The sequence below is a fragment of the Chiloscyllium punctatum genome, chromosome 16 (genome assembly GCF_047496795.1).
Source record: "Chiloscyllium punctatum isolate Juve2018m chromosome 16, sChiPun1.3, whole genome shotgun sequence".
NCBI lineage: Eukaryota > Metazoa > Chordata > Chondrichthyes > Orectolobiformes > Hemiscylliidae > Chiloscyllium > Chiloscyllium punctatum.
In genome coordinates this window covers 30,067,215-30,080,126 of record NC_092754.1, presented here as the reverse complement: position 1 = coordinate 30,080,126, position 12,912 = coordinate 30,067,215, and the positions used below count along the sequence as shown (strand labels likewise).

Below are 12,912 nucleotides of genomic sequence, written 5' to 3'. Positions count from 1 at the left end.
AGTTTAACCCCTCTCTGAATAGCACTATTAAACCTCCCTTCCAGGATATTTGTGCCCCTCCAGTTTAGATGTAACCTGTCCTTGGCCAGGTTCCACTTTTTCGTTGAAGACATCCTAATTATCCACATATCTAAAGCCCTCCCCTCTACATCAGCCCTTTAACCACATGTTCAGTTGTACTCTGTCTCTGTTCCTAGCCTCAGCAGCACATGGTACGGGGAATAATCCTGATATTACGAAGGAAAAATGGAGTAGTGATAGCGTTGCATTGTGAAATCAAACATTTGTCAGAACAGCATTGCACTGGCACAGTGGATCTGGGCTTAGATTATGTTTGGAAGCAGATCTCAGTTGTGCAAGATGTTGAAATGCTTGTGAGAACAGAAGTGTATGCAATTTCAGCAGAACATAAAGAATTTTCCAAGTTCATAGTGTGATGCAGTGGCACTTCACCCTCTCTGAAGTGAGATGCCCGTTGAGACACTGCCGTGAGCGCACTAATGCAATACTGCCACACCTGATCAAGTACTGTCAGAGCAAGTGAACAAGTATAACGATCCAATAACAAATATTGCCTGAAAATGCTCCCAAAGCAACAGTATCACGTTGCATTATCAGCTTTGAACAGTGTTCTAGATGAACCAGCATTAATGTGCAAATTATTTCAGAGAAACTGTTTGACAATTCAGGCTGTGCATTTTGCAAAGGCCAAGATTAGCAGATTGAAAACTGAGCATCTAGGTGAATTGTTTGTATTGGAGCATTGAAGTTCAGAAGGTTCTGTGTTGTTCTGGACAGTGATGTTGACACTATTGCAATCCTTCAATTTATTCAACTGCTACTTGACCACCTGGAAAGCAGATTTCCAGAGACTAATTACTGTCATGGCAAAAATTTGATCAGGGTGTAATCACCAAAACAACTGATTATGAATTTGGAAAAGACAGTGTTGTGTGGCTCATATCAAAATATCCATTCTTATACCAAATTATAACAGGATTCTGGCCACAAATATACGTGAACAGTACACCACTTTTAAATTTGTGGAGAATAAGTAGAAAAGTGAAGGCAGCTTCCATTCAGACATCGAGAGTTGATGGACTATGGCTGACATAGTCGTAGACATATACAGAACAGAAACAGACCCTTTGGTCCAACTCGTCCATGCCGACCAGATATCCCAAATTAATCTAGTTTCGTTTGCCAGCACTTGGCCCATATCCCTCTAAACCTTTCCTATTTATATATCCATCCAGATGCCTTTTAAATGGTGTAATTGTACCAGCCTCCATCACTTCCTCTAGCAGCTCATTCCATGCATGCACCACCTTCTGCATGAAAATGTTGCCCCTTAGGTCCTTTTTAAATTTTTCCCCTCTCACCAAATCCTATGCCCTCTAGTTCTGGACTTCTCCACCCCAGGGAAAAGACCTTGTCTCTTTACCCTATCCATGCCCCTCATGATTTTATAAACTTCTATAAGGTCACCCCTCAGCCTCTGACGCTCCAGGAAAAATAGCCCCAGCCTGAAAGGCAACCCTCCTCCATTACCACCCTCAGTCTTCTACCTTAAGCCAGTCTGTATCCAAATGGCTGGTTCTCCCTGTATTCCATGAGATCTAACTTTGCTAACCAGTCTACCATAAAGAACCTTGTCGAACACCTCACTGAAGCCCATATAGATCACGTCCACCACTTTATACTCATCAGTCTTCATTACTACTTCAAAAAACTCAATCAAGTTCATGAGACATGATTTCCCATGTACAAAGCCAAGCTGACTATCCCTAATTAATCCTTGCCTTTCCAAATACATGTAAATCCTGAACCCTCAGGATTCCCTCCAACAACCTGCCCACCACCGATGTCAGGCTCACTGGTCTATAGTTCCCTGGCTTTTCCTTACCACCTTTCTTAAATAATGTCACCATGTTAGCCAACCTCCAGTCTTCCGGCACTTCGCGTGTGGCTATCGATGACACAAATATCTCAGCAAGGGGCCCAGCATTCACTTCCCTAGCTTCTCAGAGTTCTAAGGTACACCTGATCAGGTCCTGGGGGTATATCCACCTCTGTGCATTTTAATACATCCAGCACCACCACCTCTGTAATATGGGCGTGATGACTAGTTTTAAGAAATATCCATTCATCTGGATGTTTGTGCAGCGTTTTGGGTATCAAGTGCTGATTCCTAGACTTCTGATTCAAGCAAACAATTTTGTTTATTTTAGCAGATCAAATCCTGCCGTTATTAGATTATTGAATGGAATCTCTAGCCTCAAATAATGTTGATCTCTCTTGTATGCCCTGTTTAAATCTTTTGTTCTGAGCATCCTTGCCTGTACTATTCATAAACAAAGCTTTTCACTGTACTTTGGTCCAAGTGACAATCAATCATTCAATATAAATGGACACAGTTCAATAAATATAGTTCTAAAAATTGTCATGTGACTTGCACTCAGTGGATGCAATATGCTACTCAGATTTGAGTTCTGCACAGACACCACAAAGATTAGAGGCAGCATTGCTGCTAAGTTTCTCTTTCATTTTTGAACCCCAGAATGTTTGCTTCTGATGGTGTAGAATGCTTTCAGTCCTACACTAAAGTATCAATCCTGACCTTTGTACTCAAGTCCTAGAGTATGTTTAAATCCACAGACTTGAGAGTGCTATCAGAGCTGACTTGAAAGCATGGTTGGAAAAACATTTAGATTCAGTAACTGATCTAGCCTGTCTCACTTAGTTAAAAATCATACAACACCAGGTTGTAGTCCAACAGGTTTAATTAGAAGCACTCTCTTTCGGAGCGCTGTCACCAACCTCCAGCGCTGTCTCACTTAGGAAGTGAGGTACCAAAAGAAAAAGGCTCATGATTTGTCTAACTTGAGCTGTTTGAAATTACGTAGAAAGATTCAGTTTTGCACTTGTCAACACTACCTCAAAAGATGGAGAAAAAGTTGAACCCTGTCTCCTGTACCTGCCTACTAATTTTCTTCAAGTCTTTTGATTTCCAAAATCATTGCAATTTGACTTTCCTAGTTCATGTAAGTGGTGTTAATAAAGTGTACACAACATGCTGTCTATCTAGGAAGAGTATCAGTCCCTTACGCATTAAAGATGATGTTTTCCTGCATCAAGCACCCATTTTTTTTGTGGATGTCAGTGTTCACTAAGGGTTAATTTTTGAGCTGTGACCCATACACACCCAGCATTTCATAGACAACCCAAGTTGATTTTGTTAGGAATTATGACTGCAGGCAATAATCGAGGAATTTCACTCAGTCATTCTGGCTAGTTTTGAACTCATCCCAGAGCTAGCAAGATTCAGAAGCTGGAGTCAGGTCAATATATTATCCAATTCTTTTGTAAATATGTTTATTCACTGGCTAGTAACGTTTCAAAATCAACAAGAATTTTATTGTATATAGAAGCTTTAACAGACTAAAGTTGAAAGTACACATTGAGTGACCAGAGCCCTGAGAAGCTCAATAGTTTAGGCTGCTAATTGAATTACTAACCCTTTGTTTATTTTTCCTTGCTTTGGAGTGCTTGGTGTTTGTGATTTTAATTATTTGCAAAATCCTGTTTTATCAGGTATTTAAGAACACTGATTGTAATGCACCTTTCATAACAAAACTCATTACACCAATTTAGTGTATATCACTCTCATTCCATGAGGTGGTTTAATTTACATTTAACTAGCATTGAAATGTAGTCAGCTGTAACTCCATTTGAGGATAATGTCAGTTTAGGGCATGAATTTCTACTCTGGGTCTTCATGTGACTGAACAGGCTGTTTCTCAACCATCTTTAGACAGATGGGACAGGACATTTCATGAGTTAGTGGGATGCGAACTGCAGGATTTAATTTATTTTTCTCTGTCATTGTTCTGGCTTATAATTAAAGTGTTTGAACTCTCCGCATGTTACAGCTTGAGGGACAACTTGTCACCATTTTCGATGATCAGTAGCAAGCTCCTCCCAATCTTTAATGTCAATGCTGCAGTGCCTCAAAGAAAACTTCTGCGTCTCGCAATTTTTTTACATCCCCTGGAACATTTGAGAATTGAAAACAGGAACTGGCAGGGACATGATTTTCAGTAATCTGGAAACAATGTCCAATCCATCATTATTTGTTTTGCAAGAGTTTTGTGTGTATAGCAGAGAATAGTTTGTCTATACCTGCCCTGAAATGCAAGGCTATTTGAATTTATATTTAAGCAGAGTGGTGAGAGGTTACCAGAATTAGCACCAGATTAAGCACATTCACGATAAAAAGGTCTGTCTTCAGTTGACAGCCACAGCAGTGCACTTGCAGCCAGATCTTTAGGTGATTATCAATTTTCTTCTTCTTCTTTACCCTTCTGAGCTCATGGAGACTGAGGTCAACTACCTCTGCACAGTGTGAAAGTTGAATTTAGAGACTTCTGTGATGGCGTGTCTCTAAATTCTGAACCTTTAACAAAGCAGTTCAAGGACTTTTTCTTAATTAGAATTGGTCTTTTTTATTTTGGAAAACTATGAAAAAGATTTGCATATTTCTGCTTTAGCCTTCAGATCTATAATATTTTGTGAACGAAGCTGTGTAATTTCTTATCATTTACTATCTCCAGTAGAAGGATTTCTATGATGCAGCAGAGTTGCCTAAAGCAGAGACATTTCCAACCTGAATGCTGGCAATCCAACCCATGAGTCCATTTATGTTTCTGCTATTTACCTTATTTGTACTACTTCAGCCTGGGACTCGGAAAGAACAGTTTTTTTTGGTGCTGTTGCCTCATTGGTGAATTGATCCCAAACTGTAGTCTGTTCACATCAGTAGCTTGAGATGTACATAACCTGATGGAGTGTAAATTTTAGTTTGATGTGTGGCCCAAACAGGTAAAAACATTGGAAATTCCTGTTGTTATGAAATAGCACGTTTCTGAAGTGAGTTGCAGTAGAATGCCAGTGGAGCTTAGATGATTTAAATGTAGCATAACAGAAATGCAGGCATGAGTTGCAGGGTGGTAGAATAGAATACAGTTGAGGAATTCAAAAGAGCTCTGTAGCTTTTTTTCTGAATCCTACAGTGAATTTGCAGCCTTGAAATCCCTATTGGATATGAAAGTCATTGTAATCCATGCTGTAACAATTACAGCCAGTTTCATTCAATTTTAATTGCACTGGCTTTTGATCTGAAATACCATTATACTTCACTGCATTGTTGTGCACTGGAACAATCAAGATTTCTCATGTTTTTGTGGCAAATTGCAAAATTCTATGGTCAATTTTTATGACTGACTGGTAGGGAGAGTGTCAATTCTGTTAGTGGAATTGGAAATCAGCTAAATATTAACCCAGACAGCTACTTAAACAAATAGGTGATTTGACGTTCTCTTTTAAACTGATATCCCTATGTATAATTTTTCTCTATTGTACCATGTTTCCTGATCTTTGGGACAGTGGAATTTGGGGGCAGTTTAGGATTTGTGTGCATAGGCCAGAAGATAAGTCTATCCTTCCCTCCTCTGTTTGTCCAACATTAAATTGCGAACCATATAACATAACTGAGTTCTTGAAAAAGATTGTGGTAACTTCTGTGGAGTCCATTATAAATACATTAGGTTCGCCCTGCTTGATCTTCTGAAGTAAAGATATCATTGCTGGATGTTAAGTATGTCAAGTTTGTGTTTAATGGAAATTTCTGCAAGTGTCACATAATGATTGTTGGTATCAAATTAAAATATTTGCCAACATGGTATTATTGAGAAATGTCAAGGTTTAACGTTGTGGAAGGTGAATGGTTGATTAACATATGTAACCCTAGTTTTGGGTAGAACAAACCATTTCATGAGTTAGCTATTGATTGCATTCATTATGAAGGAACAGTTCTATCCCTGTTATGAAGGGCTGATAAGGATCTATTCCCCAAAGTTCCTTTCACTTTGTCTCCTTTATTCCCTCACAGATGTTGAAAAACCAGATGAAAATGCCCCGGAACAGAGTAGTGAGCAAGGTGGAACAGCAAAGCGCTACTATTTTGAAAACCTCAAACTCAGTATGCCACAAATCAAGATGAGTGTATTTACCTCTAGCAAATTACCTCTTGAGCTCAAGGTGAGTTTCTTCAGGCCATACTCTGTGCTGTTTAAAGAACAGAACGTATATTTTTAAGAAGAGTCTTGATAATGTTGGTGGACGCCTGACGTCCTCTCAGTGGTAGTCATTGTAATGGGTTCATTTTTTATTATTTATGCTAAATAACAAACAAAGGGACACACTGGAAGCAGGACCTGGCTCAAAGAAACCTAGTACTGAGGAGCCTTGATTATCCAGCATTCAGTTATCCAAATTTTGGATTATCCAAACAGGATCGCAAAGTCCCGCTGCTTGGCTAAACTGTTATCCGGCATGCGATTATCCGAAATTCAATTAACCGAATAAAATGCTCCCTGCCCGTGTCCTTCGGATAATCTAAATTTGTTCTAAATTTGTGAATGTCTGTGACTTACTCTTCTGTGTATCATTTCTAACAGCAGCAGGTTCTGATACTAAAGGCAAATTCAAGAGGTTCAATTGCAGCTTAGTTTAGAGGCAGAGTATTTTATATTTGATTAATTTGACAAAATTAATTTTTAATTAAAGTCTGTAAATTGGCTTGAGTAGTACAGGCTGTGCCAGAACACTCGCCACATAGCGAGCTGTTTCTCCTTTCGCAGAGTAAGAACTAATTCCTGGATGCTGAAAAAAATATAGCAAAAGCAAAGGAGCATTTCTCACCACTCCTGCCCAAGCCCCTTTAATAATGCATTCCCAGCACTCTGCGGTAAGTCATACTAAGTTGGGTAGTCTTACATATTTCTAATACAAAAGGCTTATCTGACCCACTTCTTCAGTTAATTAGTTAAGTCCAACTGCTCTACAGTGAAGACTTGGCTAAAACTCTGCTCAAGACTGGAATCTTCAGAAATTAAGTCATAGATTTCAGTGAAATATGAACTACAAGTGGAAGTAGACTTGTACAAAATGAGTCAGACTTTTTACCCACCAATTACTAAGATTTATTCCACCTTTATTTCTATCTTTTTTCACCTTTCCCACCTTTTTTTCTGCTTTCACCACCCACTCCCCTTCCCTGTTTTTTTCACCTTCCTCTCTCTTTTTCTCACCCTCCCCTATTTCATCTTTATTTCACCTTTATTTCATCCTTACAATTTTTAGTTATCTCTTTATTACCCTCTATCTTTTCCTTTTCAGGCCCCACACCTTTGTCCCCCTCCTTCCCCAGGCTTTTTTCCCCTCTATCCCCGGGCTTTTTGCCCCCTCTATCCCCGGGCTTTTTCCAGCCTCATCTGCTACTTCTGCAGTTTTTCTCTTCCTTTTTCTTCTATGTTTGTCATCCCCCACTTTGTATCTTGTCACAAGTTGTTGTATGATCACTGCTCTTTCTTTAGGAATTTATTACACAGTTACTCTCCTGGATGTGGATAGTTTTAGATTAGGATTCCCTACAGCATGGAAACAGGCCCTTCGACCCAACAAGTCCTCACCGACCCTCCGAAGAGTAACCCACCCAGACCCATTTCCCTCTGACTAATGCACCTAGCACTATGGGCAATTTAGCATGGCCAGTTCACCTAACCTGCACATCTTTGGACAGTGGGAGGAAACCCACACAGAAGGTGCAAACTCCACACAGACAGTCACCCAAGGTTGGAACCAAACCTGGGACCCCGGTGCTGTGATGCAGCAGTGCTTACCACTGAGTCACCGTGCAGGTAAAAGAGGTTGAGGATATGGGTAGAATTGCACAAGAGATGGTGAATGTAATTCAGACCCTATATAAAAGCTATTCACTTAGCTTAATATTTTGTAATATTTGGATTTCATATTGCCATTTATGTGTAAATAATAAAACCTCATAGCGATTTGGATTATAGCATATATGGTGATAGCACGAGTGTTTCACTGTAGTGCAGAAATAAACCAAGCTGGCTATGTTGTCACACAGCAGCAGTAAAAGGAGTGGGACAGTAGATGGATCAGTTTATATTGGCAATTTACACTATAAATATAAACTCACCTTATTTGGAAAAAATCAGTATTATTGAAAAATTGAGAACACTGAGCAAGGTTTTATCTGTTTGAAGATTGTGCAGATGTATTCTTAATATAGGGAGATTTCGGGCATCTGTGAAAAATAAAAGGAAATCCAAGGCTTTTACTGGTTATACACCTAATTCTACTCCCGAAATTTCTCAACATGTCTTTCGTACAATGGATTAGGTGCAGATGTAGTCACTGTAATGTCGACAAATACAGAAGTTATTTTCCTTTATAAACATTCCATGACGAGTAATGAGGGCAGAAATTGTTTAAAAATACAGGGGGGAATCCCCACTCTTCAAATAAGACTAAGTATTCTTTTGCACACACCTTAACTGTGGATATAGGTAGGTTGGAGTCTTGGTATGACATCTCAAACACATGACTTACACCCCATATATTGCAGTAATTTACAGTGTTTCTGAAGAATGGTAGTCTAGGAAATATTTCCCTGTCCAAGAGTTGGACTCGCCACTTTGTCCTAGATTTTTGTGCGGGCTCAGGAAGACCCAATGTCTGCACTTTTGTGCTTTCTGACCAATGTGTGACTTTGTTCAGGACCTTTGTCCTTTTTTGTTTACAACAACTGGGTTTGCAGTGCATTTTGTGTATTGGATTGGAATGCTTGATGAGATTAGATTACTTACAGTGTGGAAACAGGCCCTTCGGCCCAACAAGTCCCCACCAACCCTCAGAAGAGCAACCCACCCAGATCCATTCCCCTACATTTACCCCTTCATTTGATACTACGGACAGTTTAGCACGGCCAATTCACCTAACCTGCACATTTTGTAGACTGCGGGAGGAAACCGGAGCACGCGGAGAAAACCCACGGAGAATGTGCAAACTCCATAGAGTCGCCTGAGGCGGGAATTGAACCCGCGTCTCTGGCGCTGTGAGACAGCAATGCCACTGTGCCGCCCACGATGTGGATAGGCAGAGAAAAGCTGGCCAGAATATCCACTTGAGGTCTCCAAAATAGCAATGTTTTTTGTTAATGTTGTCTAAACCCTATCTCATGACTACCCATTAACCCCCATGGTCACTCACCCAGCTACTTGTTACCCTTATGCATCCTCCACAGCCACTCTCCTAGTATGCACAATGCACAGTCTTCACAGGTTATGTAACAGCAATTGAGTTAAAATCAAAACTAAACCACCAAAAGTCTATTGGAATCCTGAGTCAAACACGATATCATTGGTAAGAAGGAGAAATATGCCAATGCAAAAAAATCTAGTAAGTGCCTATTAAGTTTTATGGCCTCTTAAAAATTTCTGTCATTCTTGGATCAGTTGACCACATGTTGAGCTGAAGTCATTGGAACATTTCAGTAGACAACATTGATTCATGATGGTGCAATATTATAACAAAAGCTTCCAACTGCATCTTCTGAAACCAACAAGACAAAATAGTGGTCTATTTCCATTTTTAAACTTTCAAATAGCAGGGTTATATTTAACAGTCAGAGCTGTCAAATGATTTAAATCATAACATAAAACATGACAGTAGATGCTGATATTTATAAAATATTCCTCATGCGTTATGACAGTATTTCCATTGGGGGGAAAAAATCTGTAATACATATGAACAATTACACAGTTATGGTCAATGTGGAATATTGTGGTCAATTTTCAGTTTAGCTTTACAGGACAGATCGTTGTGATGAATTGCTGCATTAAAAACACGTGCTTTACAATACTAAATTTAAAAGTTATTTGAAGGTATCAATATATTTTACACTTGAATTCAGGAATTTTCTGAAATTTTCGTGAGGTTTCCCCTAGTGTTCATTAACTATCAAAACAGGTGTATGTTGTTGGGCTTCCAAAACCCAACATCCACAAATCATTTGTGGAAGGAAGCACAATTTTTCTGTGGTCTTCGCAATGGGGTCACTGCCTTTGGAAGACGCGCAAGTGAGATTTGCACCCAAACCTTACTGACCAACCAAATGGCTACACAAAAATATTGAGTCGAGTCAGGAAGTTTGCTTTTTCGGCAATAAAGTGCAACGTTTACATCCTAATTTTTTTTTTAACCTCCAGTGGGAAACAAAAGATTATTCTCCTGACTTCTGATTGAAAAGTTAACTGCATTGACTATGAATCACTAGAACTCTCTTGCTGCAGTCATGCAAGTATCAGTTTGATGTTTTTATTTGTTATAGGCTTTGAAGGGCATTTTGGGAATACGACTGATTCGATTTGAGGATGCAGTTATTCACTTGGACCCATACACCAGAGTGCACCCATATGAGACACAGGAATTTATCATCAATGACATTCTCAAGCACTTTAAAGAGGTGAGAGTTGGAAAGGCTGGTAGAGTTGGTCAGATCTCTCTTGGTTTAAAAAAACAACTAAATTCTTATTTTCTGCTGTGTTCCCCTGATGATAATTCTGTCTAAGTAGTGATGCATGCAGATGAATGCATAACTGAGAATGATTAAAGCAACAATTGTAATGGATGTGGAGCAAGATTAAATGGCTAAAGGTTTACTAATTCTATTGTTACATTATGTATTTAATCGGTGCAGACTGCAGAATGGTATCAGAAGTGTTTTATTTACTTCTGTCAACAGTGACATTTGTAATCACTTTGTGTTAGTTCTGAAGGACAAAACTGATTTGGCAAAATTCTGCATTAATATTTTAATATTAGATGAGTTTTTGTTTGGGTAGTATAGTGTGGATTAACTCGATTAGACTGATGTTGTAGAATCCTTCTTCTTAGAATCCCTATAGTATGGAAACAGGCCCTTTAGCCCAACAAGTCCACAGTGACCCTCCAAAGAGTAGCCCACTCAGGCCCATTTCCCAACCATATTATCCTATGTTCACCCTTGACAAATGCACCTATCCTACATATCCCTGAACACTGTGGGCAATTTAGCCTGGCCAATTGAGCTAACCTGTGCATTTTTGGATTGTGGGAGAAAACCGGAGCACCCGGAGGAACCCCCCACAGACACGCAGGCAGTCACCCAAGGCTAGAATTGAACACATGTCCCCAGGTGTCGTGAGACAGCAGTGCTGACCATTGTGCCACCATGCATTCCGAGGTTGCACTACACCATGCATTGATTACGTTGTATTCTAACCTACTCAAATTGCGCTATTTGTGATTAAACATATAACCTGGTTCTCCAAACATCTGAACTCCTGACCAGACTTTCATTTATGGTGCTAGATCTTGGACAAGTGTTTAATGTGACCCAGTGGCCATTTATTAGCTCTCTTGGTTCTATTAGGTAGTACACTGGGTTCTTCTTATTCCCTGGCTCACATCTTTTGACTTAACATGGGTCATGGGTTGGAACTAGGACATTCTTGGTCTCCATGGCTCAATAAAAGACAAGGTGGTATATGTACTAAATTATCTATTAGAAAAACATGTACTTTGCAACATCTATATAGCTGCAAGTAGTATGTTAAATGTGCATAAATCGTCATTGTTAGTTTGCGACATCTTTGATTCTCCATTATCAATCCTAATTTGAAATAAATAGATTCTTCCAATCTAAAGCAGTGTTCTATCTGTTAGCGATCCCTATCTGCACAACATGTCTTTGTTCCAAATGGTAACCATTGGTGTAATTGTAATTACTCCTACCTCATGTGCAGTACTTGACAATTTTGTTCATGATACATGTTCTGTCTGTGTTTCTTGTGGTGTGGTGGTAATGTCTCTTCTAAAGGGCCAGAGGCCTGAATTCAAGTCCTTACCTCTCCAAAAATATGTCTGAACAAGTTGATTAAAACAGTTGTGTTCTCTGAACTCAGTTGTTCAGATCAGTAACTTTTGTTGTAATTCAGGGGATAAGCATGGTTCAGCATAGGATCATGCAGACTATAAGCCTTTTAGAAATAGGATAGGTCAAAGTTTCAATTCCATAGTTCTAATAACTTAGAGTCACAGAGATGTTCAGCATTGAAACAGACCCTTCGGTCCAACCTCCACACTGACCAGATATCCCAACTCAATCTAGTCCCACCTGCCAGCACCCAGCCCATATCCCTCCAAACCCTTCCTATTCATATACCCATCCAAATGCCTCTTAAATGTTGCAATTGTACCAGCCTCCACCACATCCTCTGGCAGCTCATTCCATACACGTACCACCCTCTGTGTGAAAAAGTTGCCCCTTAGGTCTCTTTTATATCTTTCCCCTCTCACCCTAAACCTATGCCCTCTAGTTCTGGACTCCCTGACCCCAGGGAAAAGACTTTGTCTATTTATCCTATCCGTGCCCCTCATAATTTTGTAAACCTCTATAAGGTCACCCCTCAGCCTCCGAAGCTCTAAGGAAAACAGCCCCAGCCTGTTCTGCCTCTCCCTATAGCTCAAATGCTCCAACCCTGGCAACATCCTTGTAAATCTTTTCTGAACCCTTTCAAGTTTCACAACATCTTTCCGATAGGAAGGAGACCAGAATTGCATGCAATATTCCAACACTGGCCTAACCAATGTCCTGTACAGCTGCAACATGACCTCCCAACTCCTGTACTCAATACTCTGACCAATAAAGGAAAGCATACCAAACGTCGTCTTCACTATCCTATGTACCTGCGACTCCACTTTCAAGGAGCTATGAACCTGCATTTCAAGTTCTCTTTGTTCAGCAACTCTCCCTTGGACCTTACCATTAAGTGTATAAGTCCTGCTAAGATTTGCTTTCCCAAAATGCAGCACGTCGCATTTATCTGAATTAAACTCCATCTGCCACTTCTCAGCCCATTGGCCCATCTGGTCAAGATCCTATTGTAATCTGAAGTAACCCTCTTCGCTATCCACTACACCTCCAATTTTGGTGTCATCTGC

At 39.9% G+C, this 12,912-nt stretch overlaps 1 protein-coding gene across 4 annotated transcripts in view; it reads left to right on the top strand.

Moving 5' to 3' along the window:
• vps13d (vacuolar protein sorting 13 homolog D) overlaps window positions 1–12,912 on the top strand; it is a 290,218-nt gene that overhangs the window by 199,079 nt on the left and 78,227 nt on the right. For all 4 annotated transcript variants that reach the window (XM_072586664.1, XM_072586661.1, XM_072586662.1 and 1 more), the window contains 2 exons: window positions 5,951–6,099; window positions 10,259–10,393. In XM_072586664.1, the coding sequence (XP_072442765.1) occupies window positions 5,951–6,099; window positions 10,259–10,393 (284 nt within the window). The remainder of the gene's footprint in view (window positions 1–5,950; window positions 6,100–10,258; window positions 10,394–12,912) is intronic.